Source organism: Watersipora subatra, chromosome 4 (genome assembly GCF_963576615.1).
Source record: "Watersipora subatra chromosome 4, tzWatSuba1.1, whole genome shotgun sequence".
Lineage (NCBI taxonomy): Eukaryota > Metazoa > Bryozoa > Gymnolaemata > Cheilostomatida > Watersiporidae > Watersipora > Watersipora subatra.
In genome coordinates this window covers 5,447,040-5,469,699 of record NC_088711.1, presented here as the reverse complement: position 1 = coordinate 5,469,699, position 22,660 = coordinate 5,447,040, and the positions used below count along the sequence as shown (strand labels likewise).

At 37.0% G+C, this 22,660-nt stretch overlaps 1 protein-coding gene across 1 annotated transcript in view; it reads left to right on the top strand.

The window, feature by feature from the left end:
* The window catches only part of LOC137394440 (kinesin-like protein KIF20B), a 66,542-nt gene that overhangs the window by 1,844 nt on the left and 42,038 nt on the right, over positions 1-22,660 (top strand). The window contains exons 3-19 of the mRNA XM_068081159.1: positions 3,396-3,577; positions 5,198-5,279; positions 6,399-6,578; positions 7,315-7,498; positions 9,278-9,424; positions 9,916-10,070; positions 10,568-10,696; positions 10,795-10,824; positions 11,126-11,300; positions 11,518-11,647; positions 11,732-11,827; positions 15,489-15,584; positions 16,975-17,107; positions 18,281-18,324; positions 18,776-18,910; positions 19,252-19,430; positions 20,625-20,763. Of these exons, the coding sequence (XP_067937260.1) occupies positions 3,396-3,577; positions 5,198-5,279; positions 6,399-6,578; positions 7,315-7,498; positions 9,278-9,424; positions 9,916-10,070; positions 10,568-10,696; positions 10,795-10,824; positions 11,126-11,300; positions 11,518-11,647; positions 11,732-11,827; positions 15,489-15,584; positions 16,975-17,107; positions 18,281-18,324; positions 18,776-18,910; positions 19,252-19,430; positions 20,625-20,763 (2,216 nt within the window). The remainder of the gene's footprint in view (positions 1-3,395; positions 3,578-5,197; positions 5,280-6,398; positions 6,579-7,314; positions 7,499-9,277; positions 9,425-9,915; positions 10,071-10,567; positions 10,697-10,794; positions 10,825-11,125; positions 11,301-11,517; positions 11,648-11,731; positions 11,828-15,488; positions 15,585-16,974; positions 17,108-18,280; positions 18,325-18,775; positions 18,911-19,251; positions 19,431-20,624; positions 20,764-22,660) is intronic.

Sequence of the window (22,660 nt, the reverse complement as noted above, 5' to 3'; positions counted from 1 at the left end):
TGTCAAATTTTAGTTGATTTTAAAAGAAAGTATTTTTTTGTCTATCAGTCGAGATGTTGTTTGTTGTGTTAGGCGATCTCATTGTCAAGATATTTGAGGGTGAAATCGACAAAAACTGTTCGCGGTAAAAATTTCCAGGCAAAAAAGACATGCCCAGATTGCCCAAAAGGATGTAACTAGTGATACAACCTGTCTCTATCTCTCGTATTCACATCGGCTATTGCGATAAAAGTTTAGTCCTATGCGGCTCTATTGGCGTATATTTTATTTTGTATTTGCTCATGTTGGTTAGAATACAGTTTTAAATCTAGCTACAGATACATTATTATAAATGTCTCAAACGCCTCAAATAAGGGAAATTAAAACTTGTCATATCAGTTCTCTCTATATGCTGTGTAAACATCTGAGTACCGACTCCGATTCTACTGGTCTACGATACCTAGGTCGTCGAATTAACTTATTTTATTGCGGTCCTTGTATCAGCTAAGTGCTCAGTTGCTACCCACACCGGAAACTGGCTACTAAATAAAATAAGCGTGCCGCCATCTTTGAAAAGAATATGTTCGGTATATGGCGAAACCAACTGCATCCCAAAAAGTCATGTATAGTCAACGTTATTTAGTCATTATTAGTTTCGATTTGTAGAAAAAATTTACTGGTCACATTCGATTAGTTAATACAAAACAAATGGTTTTATTAGTTGACCGAAATAGTGAACGCAAAACAATGTCAATATCGTTGAAATCAGTTAACCTACCGATTCTGGCAAAGGGTTAAGAAAGCCTCACTTGGTAGGGTGGAGCATAACTTTTTTAAAAACTTAATATTTGGTCTGTTGGAATTGAGTCGAGCTATGCAAAAGTGCCTGACAATGCAGCTCTGATTACACTTCCTAAATCTATTTATCAGGGAGGATTTCAGCACAGATGGCAACAGGACTATGTGTTCAATATTTTCTGCAATTCATGTTTTGCATAGTCTTTAACAATATTATTTTATATAATTTTTAAAAGCCAAAAAATTTTCATCGCAGCGCAAGGTTTTTATTAAAGAACATCCATCCAAGTCGCGACCATTCACATAGTTTCAGCTCATATAATAGGAAAAATTAATCTAATGCAGCAAACTCAAACAATACATATTATGGTTTGTGCAGCACACATTTGTGTCTCTCTTTCCCATTTATTGCAGTTTTCAGACCGACACGACTGCTCCACTAGTTAACCACATAAATATCCTGTAACAATAAAACAAATGTAATAAATGTCATTCATATATATATATATATATGTCGTTTTAAAGTGTATCTACTTCAAGCTTTAAATTTGAGAGTTTGATTGCGAGTGTAATTTTCAAAATGAATAAATTGTTAATAAGAGCATAAATACGCCAAGCCAGCAATTTGAAGCTCTGTTTCTGAGAGTTGAAGATAGGCATTGATCAATCGATTTTCCTCACTTTCTACAAGTAATAACGCTGCTGACGCCTGTCCGCTCTAACCATAACCTGTCTGCCCCAATCTTTAATCACTTTATGCTCAGAAAACTTTGAGTCACCTTTGCTGAACTGAGCATTATTACAATTCTGTTCGTCAATAAAATGTGCAGCAATTCAGTAAATTAACGATGTCAATTAATTTAGTAAATTAAATGTCTATGCGCATAGCTACTAGAATCTACTACTACCCTAGGACACTTATATTTCGCTAGTATTTAGTTTCGTGAGTAGCATACAGAGTAAAATTTCGCTGCAACTTAATTTCGCAGCTCTGATGAGTGCGAAAATATAGGGATGTGAAAATAAATGCAGTAGAACAAACATCATTAGATTCCTCAGGTCCAGTTCACTGGTACGAAATATGTTTCAAATTGGGACTACCGTACTTTTTGGACTATAAAACGCACCACTATATAAGCTGCATCTGCTTTATTTTCCAATAAACGATAATAAAACAATACATAAACCGCACCTTTGTATAGGCCGCAGAACTAGGACTGTGCTTTTTAACATGGCAGCAACTTTGCCGTTTAAAACGGAACAGTCCAGAACGACACAGTTTCGTATTATCCGAGGCTTTTTAACTTAGTGCCTAACGGGACAGTACCGTGAGGCATTGTTTCGTATTTTCTTTCACCGCTAGAAGCGCACTAATTGGAGATTCCCGTTAGTGCGCCCTTGCGGTGAAAGAAAAAGCTACAGATTAACCGCACTCTTATATAAGCCGCATGGCTCAAATCATCAGAAAAAAGTAGCGGCTAATAGTCCGAAAAGAACGGTAGTTTTTATTTGTAAACAGCAGGTAGAAATGTGTAGGCGAGATCAACAATACAATTTGATCGTTTGCTGCCATTTGTTTCCTGGACTATCAATGACCTCAAGGTCCCTGCCGCAGTGACCTATGTGGCACCAATATTAGAATTCAAGTATTTATAGCACGCGGTGGCCATGGCTCCGGGTGTTATTGCTTTTGGTTGGTAATAAAATTCATCACCACAATAATTATTATTCAATTTTATGACTTTCCCTACCATACTGTCATCCTCATCAGTTACAAATTCAATGACTAAACTAATATCATCATCTTCCTAATTTGTCTAGGCTTTTCCAAAAAACTTATTATCTTAATTTGTTTTGCCATGCTGCTCAGGCGATGTATTAGCTATAATGAGTTTAGCAAAAAATGCCCAATGAGCCAACCACACACGAAACTTGCCTGCATTTCTAATATGACGATTTTATTGTGAATATCAATGAACAAAGCCATTTAATTTCGCGTTTTCGCTCGTTCGTTATGATTGTTTAGTTTCGCTCATGAAATTTTCGCGAGAGGATGTTGCAAAGAAAAAAGCGAAAGTTAGATGCCGCGAATACATAGGTGTCCTAGGGTAGTCGATGCGCGTAACTAACTAGTAATAGAGTAACATCCCTAACAACGAGAATCTTTGAAATCGCGGACAACCCATTTTACGAGCGATAACATTTAATATGAACTATATAAAAATTTCGTGCTGATGATTGGCTAAAGAAGACATCGTATATTTATCGCCCAGAGGGCTCTTTTCATGTATATTACTCGTTACGTCACGAATGAAGCACCCGCTGGAATCTGAGCATTTTAAAAAATGGCCTCATTCAAACGCTTAGATCTCTTGACAGGATTAGTCTACAAAGACAGAATTGACATCAAATTTTAGCCTTTTTTTGGTCTTAATTTCATTTGATTGACTTGTTTGACGCAACCAATCTTTAAATCAGAGTTACGCGTATTGCAAGGAGCTAAAAAATCGCGATTCTGACTGCGGCTGATAGTGGCAGTGAAAGGGTTAACATACACTATTAATCCAGTCAACGTAATATTATTACCTTATTGTACTACAAATATGTCGTGGTTCAAGGTTCTCATAAGGATCCAGGGATTATTCCTCGGGCACTGGATACCATATTTAACAGCATTGGTGACCAACAGAACGCCCAGTCTGATTTGAAGCCTCAGTTCTATTGTCAAGTGAAGAAGCTCTCTGCCAGTGACATGGCTATTGCTGCCAAGCATAAGATGATGATTCTCAACACCGCTTCGGTATGCACCCCTAAACTGGTCATGCAATTTGTTTTGAGGTACAGATCTGATTGAAGTCAATTACAGTGGCTTCACTAAACTTGCTCAACTAGTGTGAACTCAATTTTGTAATAAGATATTTTGATCTAATATTGAATGAAGTTAGAAACTGACAGGGTGATGCTGATAAACATGTCTAATATTCATGATAGGATGTATACTTGAATTAGTCCCCATACAGCTGACAACTACGGATTGTCTTGCTGTTAGCCAGAAAATGACAATCTGTAACGATTTTATTAACTGCTAATAATGTAGTATGTATACAGTGTAGTATTGGTAATTAATATTTTACACTCTTATGGCTCAGTGCATGTATTAAAGTTTTGAATCTGTATATAAATATCAGTGTTTGTTTTTGTTTCTATGCCTACCTCCATTTATAGCGATTAAAATCCAGCAGTGGAAAATACACTTTGCGGAGGATTTTAGCTCATGACATTCAAATCGTAAGTCTATGAACAAGCGCGCCTAACCACTAGGCTAAGCCATTCTTCTAATTGTTTTTATAATTATTTCTAACGCTCTTACATATAGGTATATCCTTATCGCGATTGCGCATGCTAAATGTGCACTTTTTATTAGTAATTAATATTACCTTTTATTATTGTTGTTTTCAAAGAGATTTTAAAAGCTCATTTTTCCACCATTACCTATTTTTTTAATTTGTAATTTTCAGATGTGCCGATTCAATTTCAAGTCTGCCGTTGCACTTCTATTTTCAGTTTAATTAAACTGTAAAAGCTAAATACTTTTAACGTGAACAAATGTATTATCTGAGGTAGGAATTGCCTCTACATTCTTTCCCTCAATTTGGTCAGACAAAGACAGTCTGTTACCTCATTTTTTTATTTGTACCCGTATCAAGAGGTACGAGTTTCGTCCATCAAAACTTTGAATACAACGAGCTTCTGCTGCAACACAACTTTTTTGTACACACAATTCTATGTATTCATTGTTTATTTTTACTCTAAATTTATTGGAAATGCACAAAAACACTTAAGAAGTTTGAAAGTTAGAATGGTAAATGTTGTACATGTTAAATAAAAATAACTTCTGCTCAAATACCTTTTTATTATCCGGGCAAAGCCTGGGCATTTATCTATTACTACATATATAAAAAAATTATCATTTCTGTGACTATGTTGTTTGTATAGACTGATTCTTTATGGTGCACTCAACTAATTTTGAAACACATGATCATTTAAGGTAAGATTAACATTATTAGCAATGACCTGCTGAGTTGTGTCAGCCACTAGACAGATAGTTAATAGTTATGATACTCACTATGGACGGCAGCATGGACCGCTCCAACTTGAAACAAAAGAAAAATAACAATTAATGTTAGTTAGTTACCCATACATAGTAGGTGTTTACAAAGTTCTACTATGCAATGCATGCCCAGAAATGATGGATAAATAGGCCGAGAGAGAAGTTGTGCTCACATGTCACTATGTTGGCAGCACACAATGCTCTTAACTCCAGCGATACTGTCTGACTAGCATGCTAAATGCGGAATCGCATGTCATACCGCCATTATTTGAGTACGCGCTATTGTCGTGTCTTTACCTAATGTTGTAGAAAGCCATTGACTCTTCAGATCTTCGCAGCTCGTGTGATTCGCTGGCCTCGCGGCCCTCCATAGGCGAGAGCCTCATTGATGGTAAGGTTATTTGTTATAGAATTTATAGCACCGAGGCTAAATGAACTGCCTATAACCCATTTTTTGTCGCTAAGGCTCTTGTAGTTTCAACGGAGAAGTAACTTCAGCTCTATGAAGCTAATGATCGCTAATTCAGAACGATTATGACTAAGCTCACATCCAGTAAGCACCCTATAATGTATGCCTCCTTTTATTTAAGTCCACCCAACGTAAAAAATTTATATTCAAATATTGCATACGTAAAAAGACTCCATAAATAGTAAGGCGTAAAGTTAATAATGAGAATCTAATAGCCTTAGAATATCGTTGTCTCCCTTGCCACACTCGGGAGAGAAAACGATGCAAAGGGGTATGTTTATAATATATACTCGTAACCTGACAGTTCGCCGCGAGAGCTCGTCAGATGTGTCGATATAACGCAGATAATAACTAGCTGCACAATTATTCAGAAATACCCGAAAGCAGTCGATTGGTGCAGGTATTAGAGGGTCGGTTTACCAGCTGAATGTCATGAGTTGGAGTCTTGTTAAAAGCAATCTTTATCCTAACGCTGGTTTGGACAAACACACCAACAGACAAACACTGTTCTTACTATAGTGAATATTTTTTGTTTTTGCTTTAAACATGTCTACAATTTTTTTCACAGCATAGAGCCTGCTGGGGGTAAGTGAAAAAATCGATTTAAATTGATATTGTGGGTGTGTGTTCCTCTTGAAATGAAAAATTTCAAGAGGAAATTTTCAATCATGAACCTTAAACTAAATTAATATGATGAAAAAGAGAAAAGTTGTCGATAAAACCAATAATACAACAGCTACTGTACACTTACTAAATTGAAAAGTCTTGTTTAGTTTTTCCTTTTTGATGGCCAAAGTTTTGGAAGTTTTGAAGGGCGAAGTTTGAGACAATCTTGAATTGAATTAGGCAATGTACATGTATTTTACTGTTCATATAAGGTAAAATTCTATAATGTAAATGTTCTTGTAACGGTATTATTCACTTTGTAGGAATCTCTAATGTATATGGTAGCTCATAAGATGTGATTATTTCCTCCATGATATTGATAGCCTGTGATAACAGTGTTTGACCGCCTTAAAGTTAAATATTACCATCATTTAGGATTTGATGGGGAGTCAGGCATCGTCTTCAGCAGCGGTGAAAACTTGAAGTTTTCTATTTGGGTCTCTTTTGCTGAGATCTACAATGAACAGATTTATGATCTCTTGGAGCCACCTTCTAAACATAAGCGAAAAACCATGACATTGAGAGAGGATAAAAATGGAAATCCCTATATTAAAGGTTTGTGTTTTTCGCTGACGTTTCCTTTATAGATAATGTAGGTTTTAGGAAAACATCTTCAGACAGTTGCATTTCGAAACGACTTGATGCAATGCCCAATGGGGTGTGTCAGCCACTAGATGCATGTAAAGTCAAAATAGTCAATTTCTCAAGGCCGCTAGCATCGAGGAAACTCAATTGTCAACAGCAGATTAGTTTTTAATATGTTCATAATCAAAATTTATTTTCAGATTTTTTGATATTTTAGTAAAATTCTTTTCCTAAATTGACTATTCTGATTCTCAAAAATTTTATGTCTAAGTTTGGGTCCCTCTCTGTAAAATGCTGTCAAGGATGAACAACTGTGGTAGAAATAAGATATTGAGCTAGTGTTGTTGTCATACATGTTTAAGAGAAAAGAATAAACGTGACAAATGAATTTTGTTCTAAATAACTTGGAAATGAACATGAAAAATTAAAATCTATAGACTTTGTATAAACTTGCAGAGGTCTGAACTGCAACTGCGGTTTTGCTAAAATCTCAATCTGTGGAACAATTGGCATTGAATTACATATTAGCGTATGCCTCTACAACAAAATATCTGTGTATATGCAATTGACAATTAAATACAATTTTTGTCCAATTTTTTATATGAACAAGCATGAAAATATGAGTATAAACAGCATATATATGTATAACATATATATGCATGATCAATATCAGTATATATGTGACATTGACTGGGCCACCTTGTAGATCTGAGTCATGTCCAGGTGTCTTCTGCTGAAGAAGCCGTAAAAGTTCTGACATTTGGCCAGAGGAGTCTTCAATACGCCTGTACTAAACTTAACGAAAGCTCGAGTCGCAGTCATTGTATCTTCAATGTGAAGATAGTGCGTGTGGTTGATGTGCCCGACCCACGGAGAGTGCAGATGAGCCAGTGAGTCACATGCTATTATTTTTGCAGAATGCATAAATGTCTTGTTCTTTTAGAAGTTCTCAAATCATGTCAACATTCGCTCTGCTAGGATGACACAGTGCTAAGACTTTAACACATTGAACATGTGCATTAGACTGGACCATGTTGAACATGTACAACAGACTGTACCATGTTGAACATGTGCAACAGACTGGACCATGTTGAACATGTACAACAGACTGGACCATGTTGAACATGTACAACAGACTGGACCATGTTGAACATGTACAACAGACTGTACCATGTTGAACATGTACAACAGACTGGACCATGTTGAACATGTAAAACAGACTGGACCATGTTGAACATGTACAACAGACTGGACCATGTTGAACATGTACAACAGACTGGACCATGTTGAACATGTGCATCAGACTGGACCATGTTGAACATGTACATCAGACTAGACCATGTTGAACATGTGCATCAAACTGGACCATGTTGAACATGTGCATCAGACTAGACCATGTTGAACATGTACATCAAACTGGACTATGTTGAACATGTGCATCAGACTGGACTAAGCTCTCTTGAAGTAGTTTTTAAACATAATCTTCTGTCGATTCTGTTGTAAAAGTTCAACCCCGTCTTTTCCCTAGTCGATTATTCGGTTTTGTAAAAACAAACCCTAAAATTAGGAATGTATGATTTTTATTAGTTGTGCTATATCTAGTCCTTTAGCAGGATGCTCTGCCATGGTTCAAAGTGTTAAAAGACAAACTTAGAAGCAAACTTTTATTTTTAACTTAACGTAATTAAAATTTCTTCGGCGTTCATAGTTTGAATTTTCTCGATGGTTAGCTAATTTTTCCTCTGTTTCGCTTTCACGACTAGCCGGCCGTTTTAAGAGAAGCCTATCTAAGGACGTTTGCCTTTGTCGCCCTTTCAACATGTTGCTATTTGGACGAACACATGTGTCGTCACAAAGGGTTCATGCACGACCACTAGCCAACTTGTCCGAATGTCTATTTTATAGTTTTGATAGATAGCACCGGCCTTTTCACTTAGCATCGTTTCAGTTACGCTGTCACCGGCCAATTGTTTATCCAATGCCACCAGTGGTCGTGAAGATCGCTGCGCCATTTAGAAACTATGATTAGTCCTTTTGCGAACTAAATGCCCTGAATATAATCCTTCTATTTGATAATTGTGTGGATGTATTTCTGTCATATTGCTGAGCTAGCTCAATCACGCATACACATTTCGCATATTTTTCAATAATTTTCCGTTTAATATCAATTGTTATCATTTGCTTTTTCTTTGTATTATCATTCATTTTACTGGCAAACTTTCGGTCTACGCACAGTACGTTTACTTCACATATCTCTGCACAGAAAAATCGCGCACAAAAAAACACGGTACAAAAGTATAACCCGAGCAGTTGAAAAATACAGAGTAATGCTGTTCTCATAAAACACCTCTGGCATACTTGGCAACTGACTCAAGTGCTCCTATCTCAAACATGGCTCGTATGTTAGTGCTAAAACTTGCTTGAAAGCTGGTTCGTATCTCAAGTTTCTTGTACATTGGAGCACTCGTAAGTTGAAGTATTACTGTATACAGTTATATCATTAACAGGTGTTATGTTTCTTAGTTATTTGTACATATAGGGAATGTATGATGATCGATTGAAGGCTGATGTTTTCATTTGTCTAAATTTGATTTTTATTCTATCCAGCATTTTTTACTTTAAATAGCAGTTGCAGTGTTTTTGTTACCCGGCTCATGTCATACACACAGGTTGAGTTTCTGTGACTTAGCTGGATCAGAGCGCTATACTCGAACAGGAAGTGAAGGAGAACGTCTGAAGGAGGCAGGAAACATAAACACCTCTCTTCTGACTCTTGGACGCTGCATCCAGTTACTTAGAGAGAATCAACTTGGCAAGTAAGTTATTACCTTTACTATCTCTCCAGCGGCTGGAAGATTATGGCTGGCTAGCAGCTCATCCCTTGAAGATTGTTTGGGGATATGACTGAAAGTCTTTTTATGTTTGCGTACACTTCAATGCAACTTGCTCATTTGTGACGAAACAAGCTTTTGTAATTTTGATGACCGCATCTTATTTGCCATTTTAAAATATCTTGTAAAATAACTTTTAGGTTGGATAGCCATGATTTTCCTTACATGTCAAAATTCAATTGCAGTTTGTGCTATTTTGTCTTACTTTTTGTGTAAAAGATTTACATACATGTTTGAATATTTTAGCGTTTATTTTATTTTAATTGTCTATTTTTATTTATCGTTACTTATCGCTCATTGCCAGCCAATTCTTTATATACATATAATACGTGTGTTGCAAAAGTCATAGATGTGTTGCGAAAGTCTATATGGTGTTTCTCCTCTGTATTGTAGTATATAACCGAGGTGTATTGTAGGACAGCAAAAGTCGTGCCTTTCAGGGAGAGCAAACTCACTCGACTCTTTCAGACATTCTTCTCTGGTAAGGGACGTGCTTGTATGTTTGTCAATGTCTGTCCAGCGGCAAGCTGCTTTGATGAAAACCTTCAGGTGCTCAAGTTCTCCGCCATCGGTACGTGTTTCTTATCAATCCTGATTTTATTCAGTACAGTAGACATGTTTTTGTAATCAGAGAAACACCCAACCTTGCACGGCAACAATAAATTAAGTTAGCTTTTATTAAGAATTAGTAGATCTGTGTCCGTTTTTTATGGTAACAAACGTAGAGCATCATGTGAAATGGTTTTATAACCGGAGGTTGTCAACTCAGTTGTGCATCCACTGCACGATATTGAGCCGCGACAACTAAGGACACTAGCTCTGCAAATTGATAGTTTTGCTGACCAGACCTTAGCAGGTGTTATAGAAGCCCTTGAACTCATTTGCAATACTCTTCAGTGGTATCAGATGCTTTTTTCCTGTCAATCAAGGAATGTTGGCTGGATTAATTTATTTTGTACACGCTTCACTCACAACATAGCTAACAGTTCTTAGTGGTACTGTTCGCTAGCGCTAAATTCTAGGGCTTCATTCACTCACCACTTCATCTTTGCCATTGCCTTGATACAGCTCGGCGACTCAAGGTAGTAGCGGAGAAGACTGCTTCTCTGGTACCGAGCAGGGCCAAGATTGATGTATTGCCCGTCCTTGAGCAGTCGACTGATGACTGTAGGGAGACGATACAATGGAAAGAAACAGGTGAGTAGAAGGTCCATGTACACTACATGCTTCTTTTGGGTTTTCATAAGGTTTGGTTATTTTAAAAAAATGGTTTATGCTTGGCATTTATGTTGCAGAGGAGCTGGAAGTCACAGAAGAACGAGAAGGTTCGATTTTTTCTCATAGATTTTTTTTACTGTTTGGAATCTGCTGTTTTTGTACTACGAAACTTAATGCTTACCAAAGAGTAGCAGACAAGCCTAATATAGTTATCTATTATCGGTTGGGAGTTGTTGTATCCTTCTATCATTCTTGCTGTAGTAGATTAGGAGTTGCTTATGTACCTACAATGATGGCTATATCCATCATGTTAGCACTATTCTTTTGGATGGACCACCTTCATCAGGTCTGTTGTGGTCCAGCCAGAAGTATGGAGGCAATTAATGCTTGATTGCATTGCTACTGCAGAAGCATCGGTTGAGCAGTACAAAGAGTGGCTGGCAACTCTGAAACAGGCCCTTATCGACACAAATGAGCTCCTTAAGGAAGAGAGGAGAGCAAGTAAGCTACTAGAATCACGATTAAGAACTGAGATTGCGCAAGAAATGATGCAGCATTTTACAGAGGTGGAGTGCAGTTACCAGTAAGTTCCTCTTGAATTGATAGGTATGAGATGGCATGCAGCCTGCTGGATAATTAAAAAACATTGATCGATCATTCTAATGTATGTAGATATGGCATGGGAATACATGTATGTCGTAGTGTCATTTGCCACTTGTCAGCTGTCTCTGCAAGCCTTGTGTTTGACGTTCAAAGTAAGTTGGCGACTCTAGCACTAGGTCGTGTACTCTGTTATACAGAGAGCAGCTTGTCGCCACCCGTCAGAGGATGGAAGATGCAATGGAACAGAGGGTTCATATCATCAAATCAGCTATCGAGGATTCAGCTCCAGACAAGTCAGAAATCGAAGAAGATTTGAAACAACTGCAGGTATGCGTAGGTGCTTGCAGAAATAATGTTGATATTACAGTTGTGGTGATTGAGTCAATCCACTGCGTTTGTTTGCCATTTCAGATGAAGCTTGAGTGTAAGGATGATGAGCTGAATGCTGCCAAAAAGGAGCTGGAACTAATGCAAAAGGTCACAAAATGTGACCCCACTGATGCGCAGGTAAGAAATTATCTTCTGAGCTGACAACTTTAAGTGCATTGGCAAACGAAGCTTGACTCAAAGCTGCACGGCTGCAGCTTCGAGTCAAGCTTCGTTTGAATTTGCTGACATGTATTATAAATTTGAGCAAATATTATCTCGACATACAAAGTAATGTACAACATACAATATCCAAAGCTCAACAAACATATTAACAAACAGCTATGCAAAAAATTCAATGTGTCTCTACTTTGTGCATTGGTAAAGCTATGTGAAGCTATGATTGCTACGAAGCTGTAACGATCCTCTACAATATTCCTTACTCTTACAAAACTATTATTTTCATCACTATCAGAGGCAGTGCTATCACTTTCATTATCTGAGTATTAAATTAATTCTGAAACTGAATCGGTTATAATGTCATCGACAAACGCTATTCTGTTTCTAGCATTGGAGGCGCTTGCGAAAGCCATGTTACACCTAAAAAGTTTGATCATCAGAAAAAAATATTCATTTTTGACTTGGAATTTTCTAATCAAATTTATAATTTGCTTCGCGAATAAAGGCTAATTTTTCAAAGAATTATTCGGATGACACTTTTAACACCTTAGTAATACTGATGCTCATTGGTTGTGTTGTCACGTATTACTAATGTTGAGTTACTACGCAATCGCAGTAATTTTCGCAAAAATGCATCTACGTCATATAAACCCTATGAAAGGGTTTATAGGAAATGAAAGGAATACAATTTGAGGTTTAAATGTGCATTACAGCCCAAAATTAAAACTACAGTGGAACCTTGGTTCTCGACCAACTCAGTTTTCGACCAACTCAGTTTTCGACCAACTCGTTTTTTGGTTGACCAAAAAATTTGAGATTTGTTCGTCTCGGATCTCGACCATAAATTCAGTTCTTGACCAAACCGGAGCATGCGCATTGGGACTAAACGTTCTGAACAGCTCCGTAAACAGCATGTTTATAAGTTTGACGACGTTGTTATGAGCCACTTTTGGAAGGTTCTCAAACAAAAGAAGTTTCGCGTCATAAATTCTTTACAAAAAGGAGCCATCTGGGAGGACATACTCTCTACCGAAGAGATTTTCTAGGGATGCAACTCCTCCAGTCGAGTTACTCTTAATTGTTTTGAAAGATTTTTCTTCAAAGATGTGAAGTAAACGTGCCATTTATGTTTCTACTTTCTTTTTCACACGATTTTTGATGTAACTGATCTGTTGCATTTTTGTGCTGCTTCATTATCAATTTTTGCAATTTTTGTTATTGTATCTTAACCTTTAATGTTTCCGATGTTTTAAGAACAAAGCATACGAAATGTTTACTTTTTGTTTTCTTTTTTCATCGTCATAAATAGAAAACCTTTTATTAAAATTAAACATGATCGATAGTATGCAGTATACATTACAGTTTATGGTGGAAAATGTTAAAAAATACTTTACCGAAGTTGTTAAATCGACTTGAAACGGATTAAAATTTACATACATTAATTCTAATGCAAAAATTTGTTTCGGATCTCGAACAACCTTCTGGAACAGATTGTGTTCGAGAACCGAGGTTCCACTGTATTTGGTTTCAAGCGTATTGGGTTTCGGCTTCATTGGCTCAGCTCCAAATATATATTGAAGTTTGCTAGCTTGTGGCCACCATTCAGTCTTCATATGATGTCTACTCCTACACAAATTGCTCAGCGGCCTATTTAGTTGTGGTAGCCGCCTGTTACCATTTGCAGCTGTAACTTTTATATTTGTTGACCTAAGTACATATGCTTATTACAGTTAGTCAGGAATTCATAAATTTTTTTGTACTCATAAGTGTAAGCGATATCCGGACAAAACTCATTGGGTCATATATTGCTTATTGAGGCCGTGGTTTATGCAAGATTCTTGATGTTTTCACTTAAAAGATAGTAACTAAGCTCAATAGACAACCTTGCTGATGCATCTATGTACTGGCCCATTGAACTTAAAATCCCTGGAATGGCAATCATGTGACTTTTACACTGGTTGCGATTTGTAACGCATGCGCCATATTGGAGAGCTAGTTTCTATTGTGTACTAGTTACTTGTGTAAACAAACAGTGAAAAATGACAGAAACATATATGCCGAATAGTTATTTTTCACTTGGGTGTTAATGAAAACTCCTCCTACACAACCTTTAGAGTGCCTGATAGAAGAAAACCTATTTATAACATATGGAGTAGGATATAATAAATAATAAGTGGATGTAAAATAGGTTTCTGGACCATATTATTCATACAAACTGTTGTATTACAGATGCATAAACCCAGCAAACGATGTATTCAGGCAAATAACAACTGCTCCATTATATTACAGATTATATTACAGATGCATTAACCATAATGGAGAAACTTAGCCCGTTAAGTATTTCGATAAAACCAACACATATATTCCCAAAACAGAAACTGCTTTCACGATTTAAGTGATAATCGCTCATGAATGTATAATATGTATGATACAGTATCTGTAAAAGATGAAATAAACTACTTCACCAACTAAACGGAAATTAAAAACAGTTGTAATACTGGATAATCACAATAAAGGAAAACAAAAACAAGGAAATGCAGGAAGTAGTGAAATCAGAGGATTAAACCTATACATAGACATTACAGAAACTGTGTAAAATGAGATTTGCATATCACTGGATATTGAGCCAAGGTGCATCAGCTTCTTAGAACTAAATCTGATTATAAATAGCAGTACATCAACAGCTACCAATGAATATTACAGTGATTACATTGTTATTGACCTTTGAATAGTACTGCTTTAGTATTCATATGCTGCAAAGATGCACCTTACAGTTTGAATGTACGATTTTTAGCATAATGGTGCTGTCGAAGATCATAAAACGACTGAATGAGGTTTCTCATCAATTAAACACAGTTGGTTGAATGCGCCATCTGCTGTGTCCGTAAGGTGTTTCCCAAGGCATAGCACATCTCTAGATCCTACGCTACCGATAACGTACACCACACAATAGAGTGGGTCTGGCTTTGCATTAATACGGAAGTATTTATCTGCAGCCAGCAGGATCCCGATGACACCGTCTGATAAACGCACCAATTTTCCATCTTTTTTAGCTTGGGTAGAGTATAGAGATGTCGGTACTGGATACTTGACTTAGTGGTAACCAGCGACTGACGGCAAATGTCACATGACATCACTTTAGTTAGCTTTTGCACAATATAGCCAGCTATATAGACTATACTGTTATCTATAACAAAAGTTTTGAAATCTGAAATCATTGTGGGCTCCACAAACTGATCAACTTCTGGAGTAGCTTGTATCATGAGAATTTCGACTTGAGCAGTAGCATTACCTGTCTTACTAGCATCTGAGTCTGCACCACATTTGCTGATAAGTTTGCTAAAGGTAGCCTTAAACTGAGTAACAGTAGGATTATTATTCCAACCACCTGAAAAGCATCAACTACAACAATTACATAAAATCAACAAAAATGAACATCTTATTCACATAAAACAACGTACCCTCAAGATACAACAATACAGCTATGATCACGACTACAACTGAAACGTCATAATGCGCAGTTGTTCAGTATTCGTCTAAAAATAAAAAGGAGTTGGTGGTAAGTTTTTCATAAACATTTGTTACAAGAGATACATCTGATTGTCACTACTATTTATTACAGGCCGATCGGTCAGAGGATGCTGACATCACAAAGAATGAAATAGTCATGGGCATCACTCGACAGCTTGAGGAAGCCAAGAGAAGTTTAGTTGAGAAGGTGGGTAAAAGCCTGTCAGCAATTATCTGTCCATTCTCTATTCAGCTATCATTCACCGCAGATTATGTTGTTAAAGCACATAAATTACATAGTTTTTTTATTGTATATTTCAAAACATCAGAGTCTTGGCTTTCGAATGAGCTATTGTTTGTCATGGTGAGACAGACATTGGTTGGTGTTCATAGGATTTTCCCAGAGCTCTACCGCGAAAAAGTTTACTGGCATAATCTCGAAAATTGTGACGTCACATTTCTCATATTCGTTGTTGTGTGCTCTTACCGCTTATTTATCAACTACGAAAGTGACGATTATGACGCTAGTGGCAGTCGAAGGTAGGACAACTCCAGAGAATGAATGAAGATGACAAAGGAATCAGTGTCATTAGTTCTCCATGTACATATTATTTCTATGATAAGTACCTCAGACTCCAAGAACCATACTATATTTTCCCGATTATATTATGCTCTAGCTCTTTTTATTTTTAATGCGATGTTAAGGGTGATGACTGAGACTAATTAATTTCAAGCATTGCGTGATCTCGCGAAAGTGTGATTGACATTTAGTCCTAGGGCCACGCAACCGCAGGTCATAATTTAATCGATGTGATTTCATTACCTTTATCAACGACAGTACATTTATTGAAGCATAATTAATTAACCCAGAACATGTGTTTGTATTGGTCGGGCGTTAGCACGGTCGTTAGCACGGTCGCGGGCATTGTTGATTATCTAGAATCTTAGTTTATTATTAGCACTCTCTGGGTTTACAGAAAAAATTGTCACAGAAAAACGCAGCCTCAATGGCAGCGAAAGGGATCGACGACCTAAGGCTAAATGAGAATTATGACGTCACATTTTGAGTACCTGAACCAAGTGTTTTTTTGCAGGACGTACTTTTGACACCCCATTTTTCATAGTTCTATTATTCTTTGTGTATTGACTATAGGCTCATTCGAAAGCCAAGACTCTGATGTATTGAAATATATAATAAAAAAATTATGTAATTTATGTGCTGTGAGGCTGTGAGCCATAAAGCAATCAGCCAAACTGGTAATTTGATTGAAGAAGCTGAAGGCATTTCTCTGGCACAATAACCTCCCTTGCTTTTAGTAAATGCTTTACAAATCACACACACACGCACTGATCACATACTGATCACAGACGTACTTGTCACACACTATGAATTCATACCTGTGCACACTTGTCACACACCTGTGCACACTCGTACCACGCCTATGCACACTCGTCCCACACTTATGCACACTTGCCCCACGCCTATGCACACTCGTCCCATGCCTATGCACACGCACGCACACACACACACCTGTACGCACTTGTCACACACACACCTGTACACACTTGCACACTCACTTTTCATCCTTTACTTTCAGGAGAGCGAAATTGCGGACCTAGAGGAGACTTTGACCGAAGCTAAAGAAACATTTCAGCGAAACGAAGAGCGAATAGCAAGTCTTGAGAAGGAAGTTAATAGTCTCCGTGATGAACTGACGACTGTACGTTCAGGTATGACTCAGAAGAAAGGAGGCTTGGCTAGTTTCTTTGGCAAAGAGAATAGATTCTTAAATAGGTCTCCATTATCTAGCAAGGCATCATCTTCATCCTCTCTCCATTCTCACGGCACGACTGCCCATCAGGTGACAAGCACATGTGCGACCCCATACAAAGCCATGCATACCAAGTCTAGTCTCCTTCGACTCAAAGCCATCTGTGCCTCACCCAGTAAAATAGAAAAGTGTCTTGACAGCAGTTGCCATGTGAATGCACTAGCAGACCCTGAAAAGAATCGGGCCAAGCATGACTGCCCTCGACTAGAAGCTGACACTCGCGCTACTAAAAAACGTAAAGCAGCCACATCGAAGCGACGCGTCAGCAATGTTTTACGTCGAGTTTATGAGACTCGCTCTCGCAGGAAAAAGATGTTAGATAAATGAAATTTTAGTGATGTGCACACATTACAATATATTTACAGTCTTGTTTGAGTTCTCAGTGGAAAGATCGTCTGTGTAAAAACATTTCCTAGTAGAATCCCACAGTTTAACAAATTCCAATAAATTCTAGCATTACTTTACGAATTTTTATTTTTATAAAGCAACTATTTTATTATTCAACCTTCTTCATTATGTATTTTTGACTTGAGTTGGTGAGCTAGAGCACACCTGAAGAGGCGGAGGGTTGGGGCTAGACTTGGTACACGCTTGATTGTCCTGCCCACTCGCATGATGTACACCCTCGGTCACTTTCCCTCTGTTTAATCTCGTTAGCTTTTTGTGCATTCTAGCCAATGGTACACCAGCTTTTGTGAATTTTATGTTGTTGTATTATGTACATCAATTAGTAAACAATATACCTGTATTATTTATGACAACTGTTATTTGAAAGTTCATTAAGATATGTACATTAATTGGTAAACAATGTACTTTTATTATTTATGACATTTGTTATTTAAAAATTCAAGAAAATATTTCCCACCCTCCATGGCATGCAGGCATTCTATTCAATAAATATAGATTAAACAGTAGACATGTTTGTTGAAAATAATAGTCTTTAGCTTTGAGTTACAAATCAGCAATATTTAGTTCAATGTCAAACTACTTATTTTTGAAGTTGAGATCATTAATTTTATAACTTGTCTTCTATAAAGACTAGTTATGCCTTTGTCTGATATACGCTTCATAGATTTCCAAGAGGTTCAAGAAGGACAGGGCAAACACAATGTTGAGGTTAGTTCCTGTAATATCATCTTTTGAAAGGCTGATATTGTTACTATTCATTATTGGTTATTAGTTTGAGACTTCTGAATGCTCTTCATGTGTATCTCATAAGCCTTCTGAATTGTGTACTAACATGCCTTGCTACAGATTATGGAATTCCTCTATTGCTAATTCTAGTCACTTGAACATTTCTTCACTAGTCCTGATAGCTGTTGCTAATTAACAATATAGAGCTTCATAAATTTCACCCAGTATATTCATTCAAAGGTGAATAACTGATTATCATAAAATTAGAGTAGCAGTTATCGTAGCCTGGGTACATCGCAAAGAGAATGGTAACTGTTAGCATAAGCTATATAAAGACAATATGTATTGTTAACGCTTGCAAGATGGACTGTTTGGCACTGTTGTTTGACACTGTTAAGCAGTTGATACTTGTTCTTTAGTTGTCATGTTGTAGACCAAACAGAAAATCATGGAAGAGAAAATTGAAAGCCTTGAGAAAAAGATTGTTTCTATAAGGCATCAGCATACCTTGGTCATGGATGAGGAGAAGAAAAAGCATGAATTGACTGTGAAAGATCTTGAACTTGAGGTAATATTAGTTTAATCAGTGATAATATACAGTAATATATATTACTGCCTTTTCAATATGCTGTAATTTTTAATCTGTGCCTGCTAAAGGTTGAGAGGCTATGTTGACCCGCTTTTAATGAATGAGTTGAGATAGGTGGAAACAGACCCATCCAGCAAATATATTACTGGGATCATTCAGATTCTAGTTAAAACAGCTTGTTCTACCAGATCTGTTACTTATATTCCTCATGTTAAACTTTGATTACCAAGACCAATTATTAACATTTAACATAGTACCTTGCAAGAGCCTAACCATAATACCTACCCATAATGTGCAATAGCTATCGGCTTGGTTGGCAGGTTCTGGCTGTCACCCACGGTCTACAAGCATCTGATAAACTGAAGGAGCAGGTAGAAAAAGATCTGTTTGCATCGCAAGCTAAGCTAGAGCAAGTTAGGCTCGAAGTGGAAAAGAAAGTGTTGTTATTGGAGGGCTCACAGTCAGAAACAGAGCAGCTAAAATTGGATATCTCAAACAGGTTGCTGAATTATCATTTTAGTTGAGCTCATCACAGTATTGACCACAGGCTATCAAAACAACAATACATAAATGCATGCAAAGATGTGGCCAATCAGAGGAAATGATAATCCTATAACACATCACTGGTCAGAGGTAGTGGTAATATAGTCATACCTCGACACACTTTCTCACACTGAACTCGTATGTCAATGTTCTTGCATCTCAAAGCAATATTTCCAATTTAAAATTACTAAATACAAATTAATCCATTTCGATACTATGAAAAACCCATCCAAAAACAGGATGTTATGATAAAAAATGGGTTTTTAGTTGTTTTAATTCAGTAACAAAAACCTTCACAAAGTAACAAACGCCTATATACATGTATATAATGGTTGTAATCTGGAATAAAACGACATTATTATGCACAGTACTGTATGGAGTTCATACCTTCAAGACAGACGTACTGGCTAGCGGCATCGCGAGAAAGATTTGGCAGCAATGCGTTTGGTACACTAGACTTTTGTTTTGCTTTGTAACATAAACTTTGAATCTAACTTAAATGATTTTCGCTTACTAAACACACACTTGAAAGCTAAGTTTTCAACTTATAATAAACTTAACTTTAATTTTGCATTCATTTTAATTTTCTATGTTTTCAGCTTGGCGCTTTTTGCCTCGCTTTCATTGTAACTTTTAGCTAGCCTTTTTAAAACTTTTCAAACTGATTTGAAGAGAAAGATTGAACGATACTATACTTGGAAGCGGCACTCACTGACGCCACAAAGCGGCCGCTTAGTGGGTGCATCAAGAACTGGCTTGTATCTCAAAGTTGTCTCACATATCGAGCCACAAATTAGCTCAAAATTTGCTTGTGTCTCTATTTTCTCATATGTTGGGGCACACGTATGTTGACGTATGACTGTACTGGATAACACAGAGGGAGTGGAGCTCTTGGATTAACACGGCTAGTCAGAGAGAATGACCTTCCTTGAATTACTGCCAATAGCCAGTAATAAAGTGCAATTCATTAGATAAATTGCATGAGAATTTCATTTGTAATCGTTGTTGAACTCGTGTTTGAAGTTTTTTCTGTATATCTGACCAAACTCTTTTATAACAGGCCGTATGTACAAACCATCTGAACAAAAAGTATTTAATTATAGCTGAAAGCTTGAGTATACAATATGGTAGCATGATTTCTATCGATCAGAACGAGGGAGTACGATGCCCTGGTGGGTGAGATGGATGAACTCAAGCTGACCCTACATACACTTTCTGACAATAAAGGCAACTCCAAGGAGTTGGAGAACAAGTGCAACACTCTAACGTCTAACATGAAAAAGCTCCAGGTTCTCTCCACTTTATTTCTAGCACAGAAAGTGTCTATATTTATTGACCGTGTACAATATGGCAACTTTCCAACGGTTTTAGTGCGTAATTGGCTTTCTCTATTTATCACCTCGACAATTGTCATTTGTGTTTTCAGTTGTTTTTGTGAAGTTCACACCCTTGTGTTTTGACTGAATGTCTAGTTTTACTGATGCAAGGTGTCATTGTCACTTTAAAGGTTGACTTGCAACAAAATTCACATTACAGTTATTTGATATGATAAGATTCACCATGTCTAACTCTGTTGTGTTTTAGGTGCAAAATATGTCGGAATGTGATTACAAGCTCTTGAAAGCTCAAAAACGAACAGTTAATCGCAGCCACACGAGACCGCCGTAGTTTGGATTTTCTTTCCAAAACGGCTCAAATGTGACGTAGCTGTGTTAGATGGTTTCTGTTTACACTTTCATGCAACCTTATTCGTCGAAATATTTCGCAAACATACTTCACGCATTCAATAAAACCATGTGTATTGTTCTTACGCGTCTTTTTTATCGTCATTTTAATGCTGTCACTTTTAGCAGTGATATCTTATAACTTACCGTAAAAATTCGTTTAATTTTTTAGCCTTAGCTTGAAGGAGTACTTATCACTGTCTGATAATCCTGACGAGCCTGTTGGTCATTTGTGATAACAGAAAAGTGCTGCAGAAATTATTTGCGAAGTATTGGGTCACATGATCAGATTACGACTTGCCGATTAGACCAAACCGAAACAAAACTGTAAAGTAGCGAGCATCTATATTTGATACGGGTTTTCGGTAAAACCCGAAGTGTTTGTCATAAACTGGTGCTGCGATAAGTTTTATATTGAGCTTTTTATTGCCCTTTCCATTACGGGAGAACATTTCGTGACAAGACGATAACCAAATTTCATGAGTACGTCAGAGAAAGAAAGAGATTCCAATCTACGGCGGTTTTTCGTTTTTGAGCTTTTAAGAGCTTATAATCACATTTCCACATATGTGGCACCTACAACACAACATAGTAAGACATGGTGAATCTTTTGATACCAAATAACTGTAATGTGAATTTTGTTGCAAGTCAACCTTTAAGCTTTGCTCCCTGTAAAGGTCCAAACACTAGGCGATTTTATTGCGAGCGTCATAAGGGCGGAGATATCACTGGTGTGTGCATAAACACACTTGAGCGATTCACTAGCAAACGATATAATGGGCATGATCACAAACTGCCAATAAAATTCTGTATCATTAGTTTCTTCGGAGTTGTTAATAAATTTAGGCAAGTCAATATGGCGCCGTCTATACAACAACGTAAACAACTTCAGCATTTATTATTAAACCTATCTCACTTTCATGGATTGTACACTGCCTACACTACAAGAAGACAAGAAAAAACGGTTGTTGTATTCTTAACTGTAATATTTTTACGATTTTTATACATATTGTATTTTGTAGTGGTTTTTTATATTTAATATATTAAATATTAACTGTTCTCAAGATGGTCAACCTGCGCAACGATTGACTCCAAATGTTGGTTTTCAACTCGTATTTTTCGTAATTTTTGTTTGTATGGTGTACAGAACTGGGAGTGCTATTTTTAAATTTATGAACAATTCAGTGTTTATTCTGAAGATGTTTCAATCGTAACAAAATAGCAAATTGTCGCTGCTGTACGTTGGTAAACATCGATAAGAAATAATTACCCGCTATAAAATTGCATTCTGGTAAAAACCAACCAATCGAAATGCATCTCGCTAGCGATAAAGTTGTGTAGAGAAAGTCTAGCGTTATCACTCTGCATGAGCACGCTGAGTGAGTTCTAGCGCAGATTAGCGCCATGCAGCGGGATATCGCTCTAAATATCGCCGAGTGTGTTTTCACCTTAAGAATACCAC